The sequence below is a fragment of the Schistocerca serialis genome, chromosome 7 (assembly GCF_023864345.2).
Source record: "Schistocerca serialis cubense isolate TAMUIC-IGC-003099 chromosome 7, iqSchSeri2.2, whole genome shotgun sequence".
In the NCBI taxonomy this organism is placed as follows: Eukaryota; Metazoa; Arthropoda; class Insecta; order Orthoptera; family Acrididae; genus Schistocerca; species Schistocerca serialis.
In genome coordinates, this window is record NC_064644.1 from 390,297,083 (window position 1) to 390,320,919 (window position 23,837).

Consider the following 23,837-nt stretch of genomic DNA (forward strand, 5'->3'; position numbering starts at 1 on the left):
GATCTGATGTCAGTAGAAGATGTGGCCACAGCACTGCAGAAGGGATTGAGCAGTGGTGTATAAACATGCAGTGTGTGGGGAATTGCCCAACTCTGGGTGTGCCTGTGAGCACACTGCATAAAATTCTATGAAACATCCTGTATTGCAACCCATACAAAATTATCCATGTTCAGGAGTTGCTTTATGCTGGCCTGCTAGATGGCATTGTTCATCACAGGAACATATTTTTTTCCAGGGGATATGTCCTGCAGGTTGTGTTACCTGTACTGTCGCTGGTAAATGGTGTGAGTCTTACGTGCACCAATGTCAATCCAACCCCTCAACAGCGTCGATGTATGGGTAGGATCATTTTTATGCAAGATGGTGCTCCTTTGCTCACTACATAGACAGTGAAGCAGCTGCTGCAGTGGCATTTTGGAACTTCTACAATTATCAGTTGTCATTTCTCCACAGTCTTGCCATCCAGACCTCCTGATCCACATGACTTCTGGATATGTGGTCATCTGAAAAATGCTGTGTTCAGTGCTAAGACTAAAATGTAGCTGAACTGAAGCCATGCAGTGCACAACACATTCTGAACGTGACCAATGAGACAACCTGATCTGTTGCAGAACATGCTGTTTCTTGATTTCCTCTTGTGACAGAAACCAGCAGACAGCAACTTGAACACGTTGTCTGACAGTCTCACAACAATTAAAAACCAATGTCATTGTTGATTTTTGTGCAGCTTTTGGCCTCTGGGTAATTAAAACTGGTTTTACCCATCCAATGTGATACAATCATGCTGTGATGGCTTACCTGACTAAAAGGAATGTCTGGAAAGTAAGTACCATTTTGGACAAAAACACATAAAGCATTTTTTTTCCAAACCAAAATTTATTTTTATAAGAAAGAGCATTTTGTAAACTATTTTTCTACATAGCTGTCACTATCATTCAGACATTTGTCAGAGCAGTAAAACAACTTCTCTATGCCCTGTTCACAGAAAGATGCCGCAATTGAAGACAACCACTGCTGAACACTGCTTTTTGCATTTTCATTGCTGTTGAAGTACGTTCCTCCAAATTCACACTTCAAGTTCAAGAACAAGTGGTAGTCAGAAGTGGCAAGATCTCATCTGGCTGTACAGAGGGTTATCAAACTGCTCCCATCCAAATTGTTGAGTAATGTTTTGAGTGACACAAGCAGAATGGCATGTGCACTGTCATGAAGCAACACAATACCATGACTGAGCATCCTACAACTTTTGTTTTGAAATGTGTGCCAAAGTTTTCTCGATGTTTCACAGCATCATACTGCACAGACAGTTTCACCTCTCTGAACAAACTCTACAAGCAGAATGCCTTGCCTGTCCCAGAACACTGTGCACATGATTTTTTGTGCTGACAACATTGTTTGAATTTTTGTTCTTCGGAAGATTGCTAGTGCCTCCACTCCACTGATTGTTGTGTTGATTCCAGAGTGACATGACAAATCCAAGTTTAATCACACACATTTCAATCTAAGAATTCATCTCCCTCATCAGTGTACTGGGCAAGAATTGTCAAAGCACTGCCAAGTTGCTTCATTTTGTGGTCATCCATAACCACTTTTGGAACACAATTGGAACACAATTTGCAAAAATTTAAGAATAATTTTTTATATTCTGATGCAAACTTGTGTACTCCTGATATATGTATAATAAAGTAATCTAGAAGTAACTGCCATAATTGTCAGTTTGAACAGATTAGCATTAGTCATACCTAATTGCTAGTTTATTTTGCAGAAGTAGCCAGCCATGTATGCTTCAGCCTGTTAATCTATAACTGACTCATTCACCTCACTGAAGGCTCTTCTTTATAACAGGCTTTATAAAACAAAATGTGTGAACGAAATAAATGAATGTGCCACAGCCTTCAAAGAAGATACTATCCATTAACATAATACAATTTACATCAAGACCTGTATTTCATATTAAACTTTTGCTTAATGTTAATATTCTGAAAAATACTTTGTTTCTGTTCTCAACAGTTCACCAGTACGCTCTGAGTAATCAATCATATGTACAAACATGACGCAGAATACAAATGTGATGGGAATATAGTTCAAGTTATAAAATAGCGGTGGTAGAAAAAGAGCTCCACTATATATTTCATCATGTATGAGGTTTGTAAGAAGAAGTTGAATTGTAAAGGAATGTCTGTTACTTTATTCTAATGGAAGGCTTTACAAGCTCCAATAACATCAAACTTCACTGACACATGCTTCTTTCTTTTTTCATATATTTTTGTTATCCTTCCTTTATGAGAGTTTCCTTGTGATTTTGAATGTATTCTATTACTGAAGCCCATAAAAATTATCCCTTCCTCAAACATTCTAAAGTAATAGAAGAAATTTCCCATACACAATCAGAAAAAAATACTTTCAGAGGTAAAGCAATGTTGTATACCCACATATTTGTATCATTATGTGTTTCATTTTCACATCCAAACTACACCACACTCATAGGTTAAAATTCATAATATCAGTCATGAGTAATATCTTTAAGTGCACTATGTATTACAGGTTCTTAATTTTCTACTCTAGACAGGACAAAAAAATTCTAGGGGTTTGGTGGCAAACTTGGCACAGTAATGCTTCGCTGATACAAAGTGTCTGTAACAGAACTTGCAGGCATTATACTTAAAATCTGCTACATCATAAATTTCAGTAGCAAATTTCTATATTTTTAATAAAACATTACATGCGAGTATTTCGCCTACAATTCATTAGCAAATGTCCTTGATTATCATCACAAATTCGGAGAATCACTACTGTTAGTAAGCATTTCTTGAAGTTTTCCCCAGCAAACAGAATATTCCTTCATCTTTTGGGTGTGCATCTGAGACAAAATTATTTCTTCTTCTTATATTTCATCTGATAACTGTACATCTATTTCCAAGGTGAGTCAATGACATAATTTCAACCACCTGTTCAAATATACTGTGGACTAAATGCATGTGCATCAGAGAGAAGATGTCAGCAATGAAAGTGTCAGCCATATATCACAAATAAAAAGCTGAATAATAAAATAGCCCGTCATTGTACAGGGTGTGTACATAAATTTTCAAGACTGACCTTTTTCGTGAGTAGCGGTGTGCACGCAGACTGGTCTCACCACCTACACCAGGTGGTGGTGGTTGGGGGTGGTGGTGGTGGGGGGGGTGGGGGTGGGAGGGTGGGAGGGGGGGGGTGTTGGCTAAGCAAGCCAAGCATCGGCATTTGCCGGCAAAACGCTGGAGTGAAAACATTGCAAGTGCAGAGAGTGTCTGTTTCAAAACATCATCGAGAAATTGGAGCGTCCAAAATGCAGCGCCTCTTCGAGCACCGAGTTCAATCAAATTTAGTGTAAAACTGAACAAGAATGGTACAGAAACGTTAGAAATGATTCAAGATGCCTATAAAGAATATGCCATGTCACATGCCATTTTTTTCATGCGGCACAAGAGGTTCAAAGATGGCCACAAAGATGTGGAGGATGATGAATGCTCTGGAAGGCCTTCAACGAGCAGAACTGACGAAAATCTGTTTTAAACAGTGACCGATGTCTCAGCATCAGAATGATTGCAGATGAAGTGGGTTTGAATCACCAGATACATTTCAGCTAGTAATAGAAGATCTAATGATGAGAAAAGTGTGAGCGAAACTTGTCCCTAAAGTGATCTCGGATGAACAGAAAGAGCAGCACCTCACTGTTTCGCAGGAAATGCTTGAACGTTTACAAACCAAAACTGACTTTTTGGGCAAAGTGGTCACTGGTGATGAGACCTGGGTCTTCAAATACAATCCAAAGAGGCAACACTTGGAGTGGCATGCTTCCACATCACCAAAGCCAAAGAAAGCCCACATGAGCAAGTCACGTGTGGAAAGCATGCTCATTGCTTTCTTTGACGCAAATGGAATGATCCACAAAGAGTTAGCGCCTGCCAGACAGACTGTCAGTGGTCAGTATTATACTGGAGTGGTCCGCCATTTGAGGGATCAAATCCGCTAAGTATGCCCGGAGAAGAAAGATGACTGGGTGCTCCACCATGACAATGCAAACGTTCACACTTGCTTTGCAGTCACTGAAGTTCTGACCCGGTTGAATGTGGCAATGCTACCGCAGCCAACTGATAGTCCCAACCTTGCCCTCAGTGACTTCTTTATGTTCCCCTAGATGAAGAGAGACCTGAAAGGGAAGTTGATTTGAGAGCATCGCAGTGGTCCAAAAGATTTCGACAAGGGTTTTGAACAGCATTCTGGTTAAGGAGTTCCAGGGAGCTTACCAGCAGTGGAAATCTTGTTGGCAGCAGTGTGTGGACTCTCAAGGCACCTATTTTGAAGAATTTTAGTCAGATGTATGAAAGTATTCAATAAATTTTGTGTTTTGTGACCAGTCTTGAAACTTTATTTACACACCCTGTATTGCACACCCACTCTTGCTCATAATCAGTCTTTTGAAGCAGGATGTTTTCTAGATCATTTAAAATATGCTGCAGTTCAGCCAATTCAGAAAAAGGGCAGATACAATGAAATGCAAAACTATAGGCCTATTTCAGTATTACCAATGTTTCCAAAAATATTGAAAGGCCTGCATGTAAACATATAGAAAATTATAATTCATCCCATAACATTATTTACGCAGTCAGGTTGGTTTCAATAACGGTTGCAGCACAGCCAAAACAATAAATGAATTGATCAAAAGGTTAGTTGTCTTGATAACAGAATGTGTGTGTCAAGCATTTTGCGACCTTACCAAAGCCTTCAAGACGGTATTCAAAAACTGACTAGCTATGGCTTTCAAAAAAAAAAAAAAAAAAAAAAAAAAAAAAAAAAAAAAAAAAAAAAAAAAAAAAAAAAAAAAAAAAAAATAATTCTCTTAGTTGGATGTCATCATAGTTGGCAAACAGAAAAGAAAAGCTATTTGGAAATAAAGTGGTAATAAATTCCTTTCTCGCTGGAAATACACTCAATTAGGTGTTCCATAAGGTTCAATATTAGGATCAGCACTATTTTTGTGTTATATCACTGACTTGTCAAACTAGCTGCACACACAGATGAATCAGCAGCAATAGCCTGTTGCTAAACCGATGAAGACTCAATCCATTATACTGAGCAGACATTTGGAGAAGTGGAGGCATGGGTCAAACACAATAATTTGAAGTCAAATGTTGCAAAATCAGAAATTGCTTCACCACAAAACAATCAGCACAATGTATAAGTGAAATAAGCTATATGGATGAAAAATTTAAATAAAAATATATTGTGGAGCGATCACGCACACAGTGTACTGACTCCACTGAACAGTCTTGTGTACGTCATGAATGTCTTATACAGTATCACTGATTTAGTTACGAAAAGAACTGTACATCATGCATATTTTGTTTCAGTAGTTAAGCATAGTATAATTTTCTGCGGTATGAGAAAACGAATGAGCTCAAAGCATTTAGACTACAAAGAACAGTCATCGGAGTCACCGGTGGAGCTAAAAAGAAACAACACTGAAAACCTTTATTTGAAAAGCTAGATGTAATGTCAATTCCACAGATTTTCAGGATGAGTTAGGAGGAAAGGTACATGCTTTGAGGGATGATAGTATTAGTGATTCTGAACAAAAAACATCATATGGATGTATGCCCATTCTGAATGGTTTCCGAGATAGAACACATTTAATATCACTTTTGTACGTTTCTCTTGAATAACTAAAAAATCACACCATCCAGTGAAAACGTGTTGAGTACAAAATTAAACTATATTAAATTTCCTACAAAAAAGGTCCTATTCATTTTTTTCTCTAGAACTAATGGTTTGTGCAAAGAGAGTGCGAGAATGTTGAAAAACTTGCTCAATGTGCATGCGCTGTAGCTTACATAGTTTTTGTAGGCCAATTTCAGGTAGCATATTGAGGTAGCAAGTTGAGACGAACAGTCTGATATGGGACACTTGTGGTCTATTGAGTCAGGAAACTACCTCATATTGGGCTACAAAACCTAGGTAAGCTACAGCGCATGCGCGTCGAGCGAGTTTTTCACCATTCTCACACGCTCTTCAAACAAACCATTAGTTCTAGAGAAAAAAATGAATAGGACATTTTTTGTAGGAAATTTAATATAGGTCAACTTTGTACTGAGACACATTTTTGCTGGAGGGTGCGGTTTTCAAGTTACTCAAGAATAACATTCAAAAGTGATATTAAATGTGTTATGTGTTCTCTCTCGGAAACCATTCGGAATAGAGCATACGTCCATATGAAGTTTTTTGTTCAGAATCAAATCACCCCTAAAAGCATGTACCTTTCCTCCTAACTCAACCATATATATATATATGGGGGGAAAAAGGGACAGGTATACACTCGCACGCACACGCAATTCCATCATCTTTTATGTACAAGGATGGCCCCCTCGTACGCCAACCTATTTATGGGTCGCTTAGAGGAAGCCTTCTCGGTTACCCAGGCCTGCCAACCCAAAGTTTGGTACAGATTTATTGATGACATCTTCATGATCTGGACTCACAGTGAAGAAGAACTCCAGAATTTCCTCTCCAACCTCAACTTCTTTGGTTCCATCAGACTCACCTGGTCCGACACAAAATTCCATGTCGCTTTCCTTGACGTTGACCTCCATCTGTCCAATGGCCAGCTTCACACATCCGTCCATATCAAACCCACCAACAAGCAACAGTACCTCCATTATGACAGCTGCCATCCATTCCAGATCAAATGGTCCCTTCCCTACAGCCTAGGTCTTCGTGGCAAACGAATCTGCTCCAGTCCGGTATCCCTGAACCATTACACCAACAACCTGAAAACAGCTTTCGCATCCCGCAACTACCCTCCCGACCTGGTACAGAAGCAAATTACCAGAGCCACTTCCTCAACCCCTCAAACCCAGAACCCCCCACAGAAGAACCCCAAAAGTGCCCCACTTGTGACAGGATACTTTCCGGGACTGGATCAGACTCTGAATGTGGCTCTCCAGCAGGGATACGACTTCCTCAAATCCTGCCCTGAAATGGGATCCATCCTTCATGAAATCCTCCCCACTACACCAAGAGTGTCTTTCTGCCATCCACCTAACCTTCGTAACCTCTTGGTTCATCCCCATGAAATCCCCAAACCACCTTCCCTACCCTCTGGCTCCTACCCTTGTAACCGCCCCCAGTGTAAAACCTGTCCCATGCACCCTCCCACCACCACCTACTCCAGTCCTGTAACCCGGAAGGTGTACACAATCAAAGGCAGAGCCACGTGTGAAAGCACCCACGTGATTTACCAACTGACCTGCCTGCACTGTGAAGCTTTCTATGTGGGAATGACCAGCAACAAACTGTCCATTCCCATGAATGGACACAGGCAGACAGTGTTTGTTGGTAATGAGGATCACCCTGTGGCTAAACATGCCTTGGAGCACGGCCAGCAAATCTTGGCACAGTGTTACACCGTCCGGATTATCTGGATACTTCCCACTAACACCAACCTATCAGAACTCTGGAGATGGGAACTTGCCCTTCAGTATATCCTCTCTTCCTGTTACCCACCAGGCCTCAACCTCCGCTAATTTCAAGTTGCCGCCGCTCATACCTCACCTGTCATTCAACAATATCTTTGCCTCTGTACTTCCGCCTCGACTGATATCTCTGCCCAAACTCTTTACCTTTACAAATGTCTGCTTGTGTCTGTATATGTGCAGATGGTTATGTGTGTGTGTGTGTGTGTGTGTGTGTGTGTGTGTGTGTGTGTGTGCGAGTGTATACCTGTCCTTTTTTCCCCCTAAGGTATGTTTTTCCGCTCCTGGGATTGGAATGACTCCTTACCCTCTCCCTTAAAACCCACATCCTTTTGTCTTTCCCTCTCCTTCCCTCTCTCCTGATGAAGCTCCTTGCGAAAGCTTGAATTTTGTGTGTATGTTTGTGTGTCTATCGACCTGCCAGTGCTTTTGTTTGGCAAGTCTCATCATCTTTGTTTTTAGATATATTTTTCCCACGTGGAATGTTTCCCTCTATTTTTATATATATATATATATAAAAATAGAGACATTCAAAGAGCATGTGCAGCCATACCACGGGATATGCTGCTCAAAACTGTGGACAACTTTCGCAGACGATTAACTTTATTCATTCGTTGCCTAAATTAATATCTTCCAATAGCTCTAACAAATCACTGCAGTGAAGTTGTACATAAGATTCCCCAGTAACATTTCAGTCAAAAAAATATGGTCCGATCAAGTAACCATTTCAAATTCCACACCACACCATTAACAGCTTTAAATATGTCTGCTTGTGTCTGTATATGTGTGGATGGATATGTGTGTGTGTGCGAGTGTATACCCGTCCCTTTTTCCCCCTAAGGTAAGTCTTTCCGCTCCCGGGATTGGAATGACTCCTTACCCTCTCCCTTAAAACCCACTTCCTTTCGTCTTTCCCTCTCCTTCCCTCTTTCCTGATGAGGCAACAGTTTGTTGCAAACGCTTGAATTTTGTGTATGTATGTGTCTGTTTGTGTTTCTATTGACCTGCCAGCGCTTTCGTATGGTAAGTCACATCATCTTTGTTTGATATATATATATAGCTATCTCAAAAGCATCGGGTAAAAATAGTGGGTAAGACATGTTCACAAGCTCAAAGGAGGGCATCAAATGATACTACACGTGACCTCCAGCCCCTGCCTCCCTTCTTTTGTTATGCCAAATTAAGGTATTTTTGTACAAAATGTACTGTATCCTACTTTAAGCATTACCCAGGAAAATGACAAAGATGTAGTAGAATGATGTTCCCATGGGGTGTTTCATTAGTGTGAGTCTTCTTGCCTCTCACATGCTGGGGTGCTTCATTAGTGCAAGTCCCCTTGCCTCTCACAATTTGGGGTGCTTAATTAATGAAATTAGCCACAGAGAATTTGTTCAAAATTATCCCCATTTGCTACAATGCATAAAGTTAATCGTCTGCGAAAGTTGTCCACAGTTTTGAGCAGCATATCCCGTGGTATGGCTGCACATGCTCTTTGAATTCATTGGCCAGATCGTTTCGGGTTGTGAGCTGTCTTTCATAAACAATATTTTTTAAATAATCCCACTAGAAAAAATCAGGAGGTGTTACGTCTGGTGAACGTGGAGGTCACTGAATTGGTCCACCGCATCCTATCCACCAACCAGGGTACCATAAATTTAAAATGTTCCGCACATTTTTAGCATAATGGGGAGCTGCTCCATCCTGTTGGAACCACATTCGTTGCCTAAATTAATATCTTCCAATAGCTCTAACAAATCACTGCGGTGAAGTTGTACATAAGATTCCCCAGTAACATTTCAGTCAAAAAAATATGGTCCGATCAAGTAACCATTTCAAATTCCACACCAGACCATTAACAGCCATTTGTGTTGATTGTCAACGGGTCTGTGCCAGTTTGGATTGACAGGGGACCAACAGTGACAATAATGATGATTTAACTTACCTTGTTTTTGAATGTGGTTTCATCGGTGAACATAATGTATCTAAAAAAAATAACTGTCAGCTCTTCTCATTTCCATGGCCCATTGGTAGAAATGCAAGCGTATTTGCATATCTTTCGGCGTTAATGCCTGTGTCAATGTCATATAATATGCATGATATTTATGTGCCTTCAAAATCCTCAAAACAATTGATTTCAGTATTCCAGTTTGTCTCTGAATCGCACGACTACTAATTTCAGGATCCAGTTGAACACAGATGAGAACGGTAAGGGTATGAGCATCATTTCATTGTATTTGTGATGACAAGTTGGACGGTGCATGTATCCATTTCGAGCTCATTGAATGCAATTTCAAATAATGTTTTCGCTTGGACATTGTCTGTTTGCAAAATAATCCACATAAAATTGTGCAGCTGCAGCATAATTGTTATGGCATTCATCTAAAGTTAATATCATATCAACAATCTCTGTAGGAGGATAGTGAGCCATGTTTTGCTAAAGAATAATTTACTTTTGTCAGTTGATGTTTACGGTTCACAATCTGAAAGTGAAGTGACATCTGATCGCATTGCACCGACCTTTATACTGAGCCATAGTTCGCAGTTTGGCCACAGTAGCGCCACAGTCAGGTGAGTAATGCAATTCTGAAGAGTTCCCTAACAAGATTTTAATACTATTCCGCCTCCCTCTGTCAAAAAGTGTGGCAGGTAGGATACATTTTGTAACAGAATAGCTTAATTTGGCGTATTGAAAGAATTGGTGTACATTTTGTATTGATGTCCTTCTCGGATCATTCTAAATAAATCAAAGTTCTTCCCCAATTTGAATGTTTCTCGATTTCAGAGCCATCCGTCAATGGTTTAAAAAAATGTTTCAGACAAAACTTGATTACTTTTGTATGGAGAATACAAATCTGAAATAAAAATGGGTGTTTCCATTTAAGATTTAAAAGTTGCCCCCTACCCCACCCAAGGAGGCGGGCTTCGGGGAAGATCAGTTTGGATTCTGTAGAAATACTGGAACACGTGAGGCAATACTGACCTTATGACTTACCTTAGAAGCTAGATTAAGAAAAGGCAAACCTATGTTTCTAGCATTTGTAGACTTAGAGAAAGCTTTTGACAATGTTGACTGGAATATGCTCTTTCAAATTCTGAAGGTGGCAGGGGTAAAATACAGGGAGCCAAAGGCTATTTACAATTTGGACAGAAACCAGATGGCAGTTATAAGAGCCGAGGGGCATGAAAGGGAAGCAGTGGTTGGGAAGGGAGTGAGACAGGGTTGAGCTTATTCCCGATGTCATTCAATCTGTATATTGAGAAAGCAGTAAAGGAAACAAGAGAAAAATTCAGAGGAGGAATTAAAATTCATGGAGAAGAAATAAAAACTTTGAGGTTTGCCAATGATATTGTTATTCTGTCAGAGACAGCAAAGGACCTAGAAGAGCAGCTGAACGGAATGGACAGTGTCTTGAAACGAGGATATAAGATGAACATCAACAAAAGCAAAACGAGAATAATGGAATGTGATCGAATTAAATCGGGTGATGCTGCGGGGTAGACTGGCAATGGCAAGGAAAGCGTTTCTGAAGAAGAGAAATTTGTTAACATCATGTATAGATTTAAGTGTCAGGAAGTCGTTTCTGAAAGTATTTGTATGGAGTGTATCCATGTATGGAAGTGAAACATGGACGATACATAGTTTAGACAAGAAGTGAATAGAAGGTTTCGAAATGTGGTGCTACAGAAGAATGCTGAAGATTAGATGAGTAGATCACATAATTAATGAGGAGGTATTGAATAGAATTGAAGAGAAGAGAAATTTGTGGCATAACTTGACTAGAAGTAGGGATCGGTTGGTAGGGGATATTTTGAGGCACCAAGGGATCACCGATTTAGTATTGGAGGGCAGTGTGGAGGGTAAAAATCGTAGAGGGAGACCAAGAGATGAATACACTAAACGGGTTCAGAAGGATGTAGGTTGCAGTAGGTACTGGGAGATGAAGAAGCTTGCACAGGATAGAGTAGCATGGAGAGCTGCATCAAACCAGTCTCTGGACTGAAGACAACAACAACAACATGTATATATAAACACACACACACACACACACACACACACACACACACACACACACACACACACACACACACACACACGAAGAGAAACTCACAAATTTTTGAGAGCGACTGCTTCATGCATCAGTACAATACTACACATGAAGCAAGTTACCGCAGAACCCACAGACTAAAGCTATACGAAAACAGCCCTTATTATATGGATATAAAATTTGTAAATAAAATCAGGAAGGGGAAGTGTGACCGAATCTAAGAAATACTGAAGAAGACCAGGAAAAATATTTGAAAAGTAAATGCTATTACAGTGTAGAAAATTTCTTGAATGATGACCATGTAATATAGTATCCACCTAAAAAACAGTGACACCATATGTATTATAACCACAGATTACTTTTTCATGATAACTGTCTATAGTAATATCTGTCTTAGACTAATGTTATTAGTCTGAACGTAGTTTTATAATAGACAAGTCATGTATGCCACAATCTTTGACTGTTTGAGGCACATTATGTGACATAAAAATTTTCATTTGATTTGACTGACGCTCTTGTTGCTGACAGTCTTATCCTTGATGCACTTGCATTTACTCCAAATGACTGTGGCAAGTGGTTTTGATTCTGTCACCAACTCATGTTGAAAATGGCTGTGTTGTCATCAGCCAAAATACTGGAAGAAGAAATAATTTTGTTCTGGATGCACACCCAAACGATTGTGGAACATTACTGTTAGCAGTTAGTGTAGCACATGGAACCCACTTATATCATCTCTGTGTTTACATCTTCCATGATATGTTTCTCATACCCAAGGATTTTCCTTTATATTGAGATTACATGGATTGGAATTGCTCAATTAATGTTTATTTTAAAGTAAGGTATTAATGGAAGACAGTGGAACATTTAAGGCAAGGCTGGAAACACAAGAGGTCAGTCTTGATTGCTAATGTTAAGCTGTGCCATAAAGACATGCAGGAGGCCAGTGACCATTACATAAATTTTTAGCACATCTTATCACAGCTTTATTAAGTCACTAAAATCAACAGATCACCTTTTGTTAAGAACTATACTTCATGACGGGTTTTGGGAGTAGTCCATCATCAGAACATTTGTCAAATGAAACATAACTGCCATTAAAGTATACATGACATTATGAATAAAAATGTTTAAAAGTATTCACAATAGTTCAAAGAGCATAAAAATACCATAATACATAGTACTGTGTCACATAATTATATTTTCAATATCAGTGTTCAACTGATGGCAGGCTGCCATTTCAAAAACTAACTACAAATGCATGCCCCAGTTGTTACAGCTGTGTGGCTGTGGTGATCTTGAATGTATATATTAAAAGTAGACGGGCAAATTAATAACAAAAATAGTATTACACAAAACATGAAGGTTACACAAAAAACACCTATAAACAAAATTAAAAACAACAGTCATATGAGTATAAACAAAAAAAATAAATCATGTGGTCCATTTGAGGGCTGATGGGTGATGGGAAGGGATGCAGGGAGTAGAGGACCAGAGGGGAGGGGAGATCAGCAGGGCAATAATCACAAAACCCACAAACCAACTGTAGCTCATATGGTTCACAACCAACGATACACACCATTTTGGAATCTCACATTACAGAAGAAAGAATCACCCTAAGTTCTATAGGAAATGCACATAAACCAGAACTGGGAGAATGAGAGAGGTAGCATTAGGTATGGGGAGAATTATGTTTACTGACTAATGGTGCTACTGTTCTAACAAAATTTACAAAACAATGAAACACTGAAATTGTCAGGTAGCACATATGCATTTACAAATGTCTTAAAAAGTGCTATCTCCACAATGAATTACAGAAGGTAGGAGATGAGGTACTGTTGGAAGTACAGCTGTGAGGACAGGTGGTGAGTCATGCTTGGATAGCTCGGTCCGCAGAGCACTTGCCCACATGAAAGGCAAGGTCCCAAGTTTTAGTTTTGGTCCAGCACACAATTTTAAACTGCAAGTTTAATGTTAAGCATACAATGAAAGTATAATTATTAAGTAAATTTTGATAGTACGGTAGCACCATATGCGAATAAAGATATTCCCCATACCTGGTGCCTCCCCTACTCCTTTTCCCCATTCTGATTTATGTTTATTTATTATTTATACACTTTTGACTACAGTGTTTTAAATTTTATTTATAGGTGTTTGCTCCTATTATCTTTGCATTACTAGTAGGACTATTTTATTATTAATTTATCCATTTACTTTTATTGTAAGCATTTAACACAATTACAGCTATATGGATATTCCATCCGTTGCATTTATTTGTAGTTAGAAATGATATATCATTAACATGTGATGTTGCTATATAATTTATTTTTAATTGTATGACCAGTTTTAGAGATAATTTTCCAGTACAAATTTTGTTTTGATACCACACATGTAAAAACCATGAACAATATTATGAAAAGGGTAGTTTTCTACTCAACATAATGATGACATGTTGAGTTGTTGACACACTGAAAAGACTGCTACACATTGATCTTTCGGCCAAAGGCTACTTCAGAAAGGAAACACACACACACATTCAAACAAGCAACCACACCTCATACACATGACTGCTATCTCTGGCTACTCCAGCCAGAGAGAAAACAGAGATAGCTGTCTTGTAAATGAGGTGTGTTTGCTTGTGTGAATGTGAGTGTGTATTTCCTTTATAAAGAAGGCTTTGGCCTGAAGCTCAATGTGTGACAGCCTTTTTGTGCCTGTCTGCAAGTCAATGTGTCATCTTCCTGGAGAGTAGTAAGCTATCCTTTCTTTCTCATCCCGTCTGGTAAGTCTCCTGACCTGGGCTTCTAGGTGACTTTTCTGAACTGACTGTTTTTCCTAAATCTCTCCAGTCCTCTTCCGTTACCCCCCTCCCTTCCCCTTCAACTCTTCTAGTAGAAGAAGGAGCCACTGGCTCCAAAACCTTGTAAAAGTTACATCCTTTTGTGTGTATGTTCCCCAGCTGCCACTTGGTGAGAAGATTTTTTATCTATCCATTTGCATTAAACTATCCTTTTCATAGTATTGTTGATATTCCAACCTAGACTTTCCACTGTTTCATGTAAAAACTATGTCATTTATGCACCGTACAGGTCATATTTCGCATTCATTAGTAAACATAACTACTGTTTACTGGGCAGTGTTATTATTGCTGGTGATTGTACTGCAAGTTATTTTGTGTGCACAGTCAGTTTCATGTTTCTGCCACTGTAATTTGTGCCAATGTGAAATTCAACCTACACTGTGACTGCAATTAATGGTTGGGTGAGTTTTCTTCTGTATGTGCTTGAAAAGGAATAGATGTGCATCTCTTTACCTGTCTAAACCATGATTTGGTAAACTGGAACTGGCCATCAACAACGGTAAAGTGCAAATAAAGTGGGATAAAGATCATTTGGCACTATCTGTCATAGCATCAGCTTCCAGAATGTAGTACATACACATCTGAGACTTCCAGATATGTTAAGCCAAAGAAGATGACATAAATTTTCCAGAATTTCAACCAAGAACAGTTGCCAAACGGAGAAAGTAAGAAGTAGATATCCTCAGAAGTATAGCTTTCAGCCATTAGGGCCTTTGTCAGCAATAGACACACAAACTTACACACACACACACTCATGCAAACACAACTTGCACACATGTCTGCAGTCTCAGACAACTGAAACCACCACGGCAGTATGGTTTCATTTGTCTGAGGCAGTGTGGTTTCAGTTGTCTGAGACTGCAGACATGTGTGCAAGTTGCATTTGCGTGAGTGTGTGTGTGTGCGAGTGTGTCTGTTGCTGACAAAGGCCTTAATGGCCAAAATCTATAATTGTGTGAATCTTTTGTTGTGCCTACCATGACTCAGCATCTCTACTATATGGTGTGTAGCAACTTCCCTCTCTAATGTTGTTACATCCTGGATTTTCCAGCATTTGGGGTGCACATCATTAAAACAAAGGTGTTTTTCGTTGTGGCAGGACCTTTTCACGAAATTTCAGTTACCAATTCTCTGCTACGAATGCGAAAATATTTTGTCAGCATCAACCTACATATGCAGAAACAATCATCATAATAAAATATGGGAAATCAGAGCTTGCATGAAAAGATATAGGTGTTCATATTTTCGGGGTGCTATTTGAGATTGGATTTATAGGGAATGATTGTGAAAGTGGTTTGATGAACCCTCTGCCAGATACTTAAGTGTGATTTGCAGTGTCCATGTTGATGTAGATGAATGCTACAAGAATGACAGGTAAAGGGAATGTCAAAAGGTTACTTTACAAATAGCCCTTGTATATAGATGCAACACCTGCTATTAACAAAAATTTGGACCGGATAGCGCTCTTTGACAAACTAGTTGTACAATTAAAAATAAGTTATACAGTAGCTTCACATATTACAATATGTCATTTCTAAGATTTATCAACACTGTGGAACACAATCCACAAAAACTAATTGTAGTTAGTTTTTGAAAGAGCAGTCCACCATCAGCAGATCTCTGATATCAAGAATATGATTATAATTTGATATAATACCATTATTAAGATGTTTTATATTGTCTGTAAAGTTAATTGTGAATGTTTTCAAATACTTTTACTTTTGATGTCATGCATAAATTGAGCTTGTACTTGCACAGAAATTACATTTCATTTCACAGATGTTCTGATGATGGACTGTACCAAAACGTGACACCAAATACAATTTTTAACAATGTGTGATCTGTTGATTTTAGTGACCTAGCAAAGCAGTGATATAAAATGTACTCAGAGTAGTTTGATAATGGTATAGGCCACTTAGAATACTAACCTCCACATATTGTTCTGTTCAGGCCAAATAAAACTCTTGTAGTGATACACAATTTTTGAAAAGTAGGATGTTTTCACTCAGATAGATTAAAACAATATAAATGTTCAAACAAATTCACATAACTGCTAAAAGCAATGGTCTCTGGCATTATTCTTGAATGACACTGGTTATCACTTCTATTGGTAAGTGAGTTGGGTTCTGTGTACAGAACACATTATGAATGAAATTCCTTTAAATTAATAAAAGGAAAAGAAAAATTCCTATCACATACAAACCTAAGTGAATAATACCCTAACTACAGAAATTGTAAGTACTAAGATCTATTTTTGTGCTCAAGATATTGGTACCTTTGGTTAGCACATTTTCTGTTAACTCAAAAGTAATCTCACTTACATAATAATAATGGAAATTCCTGCATGGTGCAATACATAAAATAAGGGAAAGACAACCACTCACTTAAAACAAATCAAAGTGTGGATCACACAACACATAAAAAACTAGGATTCTCACTAGCTTTTGAGCACTAGTTCTTTTTGTAGCAATAGTACACACATTCATGTACACTCGGACATGTGCGCGCGTGCACACACACTCACACATACACACACACACTTGCTTTAAGTAAGTTGTTGCCTTATCCTTATTTTACATATAAATCTCACTTACAGTTTTTCATAGAAAAAATTGGGTTACATGGGTTTTTCAGAGAAAACATGGTGCATTCTGAAATGAACTCATTGATATATGCTGAGATAATGTACTGTGAACTCTTTAAAATCTTGTGTACAATAATCCCTAGTTTTCTTGTAGAATCCCTTGCAGCACACTGTGCTAAATTTAGAAAAATTGTGTATTCAGTTCTTCAAAATAGACATTGATTTTTAAAACATAATTTCAGAAACTGTTCTGTTTAGTTACTACAAGTATAGTATGGGTTAACCTATAACTGATCTTATAGCACTGTTTTGCATTTATTCCTCCAGTAAAGTTTGTTCTGAGTGGTCTCTCAGGCAGTATCATCATACTATCAGTCTGCTACTAACTAATTTCATATATTTTGTGGTTTTTCAGCAACAATTTTAAAAATCAAGAGGAATTAAATTCATTTCTGGTGGTGTTCATAAGTAAAACTATTATACATTGCATGCTGATCTGCTACGAAGAGAGAAAGAAGAGAATAGACAAGAAACATAATTAAAAAGTAATGGAGAATACAGGAATGTTGAAGAACTACAAATGATGATGTACTACACTAAAAATCTATGAGTACCAATTTTACATACACAAGGTTTGCTTAAAAAGAAATCAAACTTTTGGTATAACACCTTTATTGCTTATTGTAATCCACTTTAAGCACTGTCCTCCTCAAAATAGTTCCCTCTACTGGTGACACACCATTCCCATTACTTCTTCCACTTTTAGAAAACCTCCTGGAGTGCATTTTCTGGGTTGGTGCACAGATCTCTTTTTGCATCACCCTGGATCTCCTACGTAGGTTGGAACAACTTCCTTTCAATGTGGTTTTAATTTTGGGAAACAAGAAAAAGTCTGCTGGGGCTACATCCGGAGAATACAATGAATAAGGAACAACAGGAATGTGATGTTTTGCAAGATAGCTGGAGACAAGGAATGATGTGTGAGCCAATGCATTGTCATAATGTAACATTCAAGTCTGGTTTTCTCCCAATTCAGGCCTCTTCCTGTGCACAGCATCCATCATGAGAGTTTGGATTCAACACCAACTTCTCCAACAGTTAAATGATGATTTCTGTAAATCACAGCATGAACTCTCTCGAACTGATCATCATCTGTTGATGTGGAAGGTCATCCAGGATCATCACCGACCGACATTCTGCCATTGTGAAAATGCTTAAGCCACTCATACCACTGAGTGTGACTCTACAGTCCTTCCCACATGATTTCTAAGCAAGCTGATGTAGCAAAATTTCACTTATACCTTGTTCTTCAAGCTCTCTGATTGTCACTTTGACACTAAACTGACGAGCTACTTTTGTACATGCTCACTTCATTAGCTGTAGCTCTCTTACTAATTCTCAGAGCTAAAATCAGCAAATGGCAGTTTGTTGTCTAAACCGACTTCTGTGTGCCCTCAATAGTTGCAGTGCACTTCTTCTACAGCTTGCATGCTATTTCAAAAGTTCGGTTTCTTTTTGAACACACCTCATACTTCTTGCTGATTTTCACATAAAATACTTCCACATGGTAGTGTACAAAAACCACTGAAGTGAGGTTCAATTTAAATTGAGCAGCATAAAATGTGTCATTTTAATATGATTACTTTCAGTTAACTACATCTTCAGTTAAAAGAGATGTATCCAGGCCAGGCATATCGTTTATGGTAAATGTGTCACATAAAAGAAAAACAGCAAAATATGTCAATGTTCTTCATAACAATCAACACAATTGCAGATCGATTTGTAAATAAAATCATTTCTGATTGATCAAATACACATAATACCACAGGTATAGCCTATAAAACCTTCACAATTAAATGTGTAAATTTTACGTAAAATGTATGCCACATTGCAACAAGTAAAAATTAAATTTAAAAAGTCCCAATAAGGTAAAATAATACAGTCTTTTCATAAAACCATCCATTGTGGCACTGAGAGACAATTAAATCAAACAAAGGAGATCAAAGAACTGATCACATTGCAGAATCATTTTCATATTTCAAAAACTATTTAGGAAAGTTCGAAGTTTTGAATGAATATTTGGTAATTGTTGCAAGTGAATAAGTGTGTTCTGTTAGTTACCAAATAAATACAATTCTTTACCAACTGTTCACTTAGGAAACTGATAAATTATTAGCTCAAGGTTCTGTATTTTGCTATTTAACAACTTCGTCACAATGAATGCCTCTCTGATGAACCCTATCACTACTTTAAACAAATATCATTTTTTAGCCACTGTTGTTATGCCTACATATGACCTGAATATGACACATCAAACTATATTCACTCGGGCAAAATTAAATGCACTAGCACTACAAAGACCGAATTCTATACTGACAGTAAAAGCACTCCTCATAAGTATTTCATCCAAAGTATGAGCACTACTGGTAAATTAAATTTTATTACAAAGTTTGACCTTACACGCCTTGTGCATTTTTATTATTTTCAGGAGCCATGGCAAAACATAGGCTGTCTGGGGATGGAACAAGACCTTACAGTCAATTTGGCCATTGTGGACAGAAAAACTATTGTCTTGGAAGAGAAAGCCGAGTGTTTCATGCACAGAAACACAAAACAGTAACTAGAAACATATAAGATTATTGGCAATTTCATAGTTTCATGCACTTTGGAAAGACATACACAATAAAGTACAGAACAATTATTCAGAAGAGAAAAGGGGATGCTTGAAGGTATCCATGCAGATTTCTGTCTGCCTGGAAATCATTAAGACGCCATACTTCTGTAGACAAGTAAAAATAAAAAGGTCTAGTTTGATACTCACCGCGCTCACCTTCCGCACCTTGCCATTAGGCCCTATTGTACGACCCCGATGTTCACTAAGTGAATCTCCACCTTCACTACGAATGCTCATTTTTTCCTTGTTGTTATCATCATTGCCTTTCTCTTGACCTACAAAGAGCTCATAGCTGTGACATGAAAAATCAGATGGTGACTTGACGACATTGGCTGCAGCTTGAGCTGCTGCTGCTGATACTCTTGCTGCTTCCCGTGCTGCCTGCCTATTTTCTCTTGCTTGGGCTGCCTCTTCTGCTTCCTTTAAACAGTATTAATAATTGTATATTCTGTTTGCTTATTGTCTGAAAACTACACTATAAACATAGTTATGCCATTATCTGCAAATTTCTATAGGTACACAACATGGGTACACCCAATGTCTCTCTGATCTAAACAACACAAAATATAAATAATTATATTCAATATTAAATTAATTTGCGTTCTTCATGAAGTATTATCAGTGGTCTGTAATGCACAGCCTGATAAGACAAGTGAAGCACCCAGAATGGGAGGAAGAATCAAAATTAAACCTCACAAGTTGAGAAAGTTCTTGATGTTACTGAAGTGATTACAAAATCAAGACAAATTTACAAAAAGTTTGGCAGTATGAATCCACTTATCACTATGAAATTTTACTCCTTCTGGGCTGGACATGTGCAGTGATTCAGCTGAGAAAGGAGTCATACAGCTGAGGCAAGCTGGTCCTCACTTGTTGCAAATGGTCTTTGATATCCTGTATGCTGTCACTGGGACATTGTTTACAACCGAGCTTGTACCGCATATGTTCTATTAGGGACTTATCTCGGGATCTTGCAGGCCACAGGAGCACCTAAACATCATGCAGACAGTTCACAAAGGCACATGCCATGTGTGGGCAAGCATTGTTCTGTTGAAAAATGGCACCACAATATTGTTGAATGTGAAGTAACACATGACGACACAAGAAGTTCATGATGTACTGTTGCGCCCTCCACCATCTGTGACTTGAAGTTATAGTTGACGGTTTCCCAGACCATGACAACAGGAGTAACTCTCTTGTGTCTCTCTAAAACTTTGGAAGAATGGGACATTTACCCAGGTCGCTGACCCAGGTCACTGCCATAAATGCTTCCCAGACGTGGTACCTCTCCAAATGCAGCCATTTGTGTTATGGTGTTAATGGAAACTTGCACATGGGATGGAAGCTCACTAGTACAGCTGATGCTAGTCTCAGACCAATGGTGTGGGATGACACAGAATGTTCCAGAAAGTTAATTACTTGTTCTCAGATAGCAGGTGCAGAAGGGAATGGGTTACAACAGGCATGGGGCACAATATGGTGATCCTTCCTTGCAGTAAGCAGACGTGATCAAGTGGGAGTTCGATTATGACTGCCACTGTCACATCCCAATGCCCAAAAAATATGTATATTGCTTGATTTCACAAGCCAGTCATATGGAGACCAACAGTGAGACACCTTTTGAACTGTCATATAACTGTGTGACATCTCTGTGCTCTTCAGAGAGCTCACTCAACATCTGATACTCTTTGCATCCTTTATATACCTGGTAACAGCACTAAAGATGAAAAACACTAATGTACTCTGGTGGCCATTCTACCTGTCACAGAGAACTGTAACTCTATAATCATCTACGTACCTGGCAATAATGTGTCCACGTATGAAGTTACAATGAGTTCTGACCATGTCTTCAGGGTGCTTCACTCTTTTTGACAGGCAGTGTACATGATTTGGCTTTCTTAATAATAAATAATTCTGAATTGATTAGATACAAATTATGTTGGTATGTCTCTAACACACACACACACACACACACACACATACACACACACACACGCACACACACACACACACATACACACACACATTTCAAGTTTTGTATTACATGTTATTGAAGATGTTCCAGAAATAAAATAAGTGATATATCTGTAGCAAACACTTAAAAGGACTTTTGTGTTGTTGGAAATACAGTTCCCACTTAGTAAAGATGCACTAGAAAATTAACAGGAGACAAACACAATGATGTGGAAATCAAAATTGCTTAATCTCAAGTTGTGAGATCAGGAGCTTTTTATGGCTGTTGGCCAAGTTATTGAAAATGTGTGTTCCTGAATAATGCACACCTTTTTGTACAAGAGGAAGGATTTAAAGTCACTTACTCTTGTACAAAAAGGTGTGCATTATTCAGGAACTCACATGTTCAGCATCCTGGAGGACCTCCGCACTACAGATTGGTGCTTGCAAAGATGACAATTAAACCATGTCCATTCACTCTGAGATACCAGGTAATTTTACAACACATAAATCCACCACTGGAAAAATGGGCTAAGAATTCTGAACCATCATTGAATGAACATAACACAGTCTTTGGTTCAACTGGGATACAGGATCAGATCTGTTGCTCTTTGATTACTGTCTCATTAGAGGGAAACTTACTGACATATCTGATCTGAAATGTCAGTAACAACATATGGCTGAAAGACTCTATTACACTCTCAGCATTTTATAACCAGTATCTATCTTAAGGGAGTTTATTTTTCAAAACAAAGGTGATATTGCTATGGCTCAAATTATAAACTGTCTCACTGGTTTTGCAACTTCTGAATATTTCTGACAGTCACTGTAATATAGTACCACAAAAGCAACACTGTAGAGTGAGTACACGCTAACGTCAGGCTGTACATGAGGCCTTTCTTACTGCTGTAATACATCGGTTTAAAAACATTTAACAGTTAATCTGACAGTTCACACAAACACAGGATGTCAGAAGCAAAATTGCAGTCTTGGATGGTTTACCTTACTAAACTGACATGTGGCATCAAAATGAGAACTCAAGCAATTCTCTTCCAGAAGCATGGAAGATGTGTTAACAAGCTTCAACTACTAGTGCTTGAAAATTCTGCAACAAAGCATCAAAATACACTTCTAACTGGAAAGTATTACACTAACATGGACTCTGAATTTTATTTGTAATGTTCAATAATTAGCAAAAGTGAATGGTAAATTCACTGTTCACAAATTATAGTCCACAAGACTGTTACAGATGATTCAGCAAGACAGCCTCCTTTGACAGTGACAAGCAAAAATGACTACACTGAGATACATATTTGCACAATGACCAGTTCCTAAGCAATTATATTACACAACTTGGGGAGGATGATTCCTGTTCACTGATTTGACTGCTTGGGGAAAGAGTCCAATGTGTATTAAAGGTTTCATCCTTCACAAGATGGCCATTTTTCAAATACAAAGCAAATCATTAATAAATTCACAAATACGTATCTCCTTTGTGAAAACAGAAATTAATGTTAGACGATGTGACAAACAACCTTACAGCCACCAGATTGTGTTCAATTTACCAACCCATATACTGTCACTGGCACAGCTTTTGTTGGGCCCTTCCGTCTCTGAGTCATAAAGTTATTACAGACTTCTTGTTACATTCTATTTTTCACATATGCAGCAAAAGCGTTCTTCAATTCGAGCTCATATCTGATATGACCACAGACAAATTTTTGGCAATAATCTAAAGATTGCCAGTGAAGAGAGAACTGTCAAACGCCATTTACTCTTACATTGTGATTTCATTTCCAGTACTGATTATAGAGTTAAAAGAAACTATACAGACTGAGTAAATGGTCGCCCCTCTTGAGACGAGTAGGGAGGATATGCAGGGTAGTAATTGTTCTTGCGAGTAATGCTGAATGTCATTTTCAGGTCTGACTGTGAAAATGATGAAAAGTCACCTTATTAAAATATTTTGCAATGTCCACAACAACGTCCAACATTACTCCAAAGAAACTTTCCAGCAGTAACAACAACGGGAAACTTTCCATTTGAGATTATTGATTTACAAATTGCATTATCTTTGTAGCCTAATACCTTTGCCTCTACTAGACTGCAACAAATCAGATAAAACTGTACATGATGTCTCGTTATTTAGTTCACAACAAGAATTACTTTCTTCAGCATCCTCAACAAATTACAGTAAATATGGTACACAATCAGA

The 23,837-nt window shown here is 38.3% G+C and overlaps 1 protein-coding gene across 1 annotated transcript in view; it reads right to left on the bottom strand.

The window, feature by feature from the left end:
• LOC126412041 (sodium channel protein para) overlaps window positions 1-23,837 on the bottom strand; it is a 903,820-nt gene that overhangs the window by 668,771 nt on the left and 211,212 nt on the right. The window contains exon 11 of the mRNA XM_050081417.1: window positions 19,817-20,089. Within this exon, the coding sequence (XP_049937374.1) occupies window positions 19,817-20,089 (273 nt within the window). The remainder of the gene's footprint in view (window positions 1-19,816; window positions 20,090-23,837) is intronic.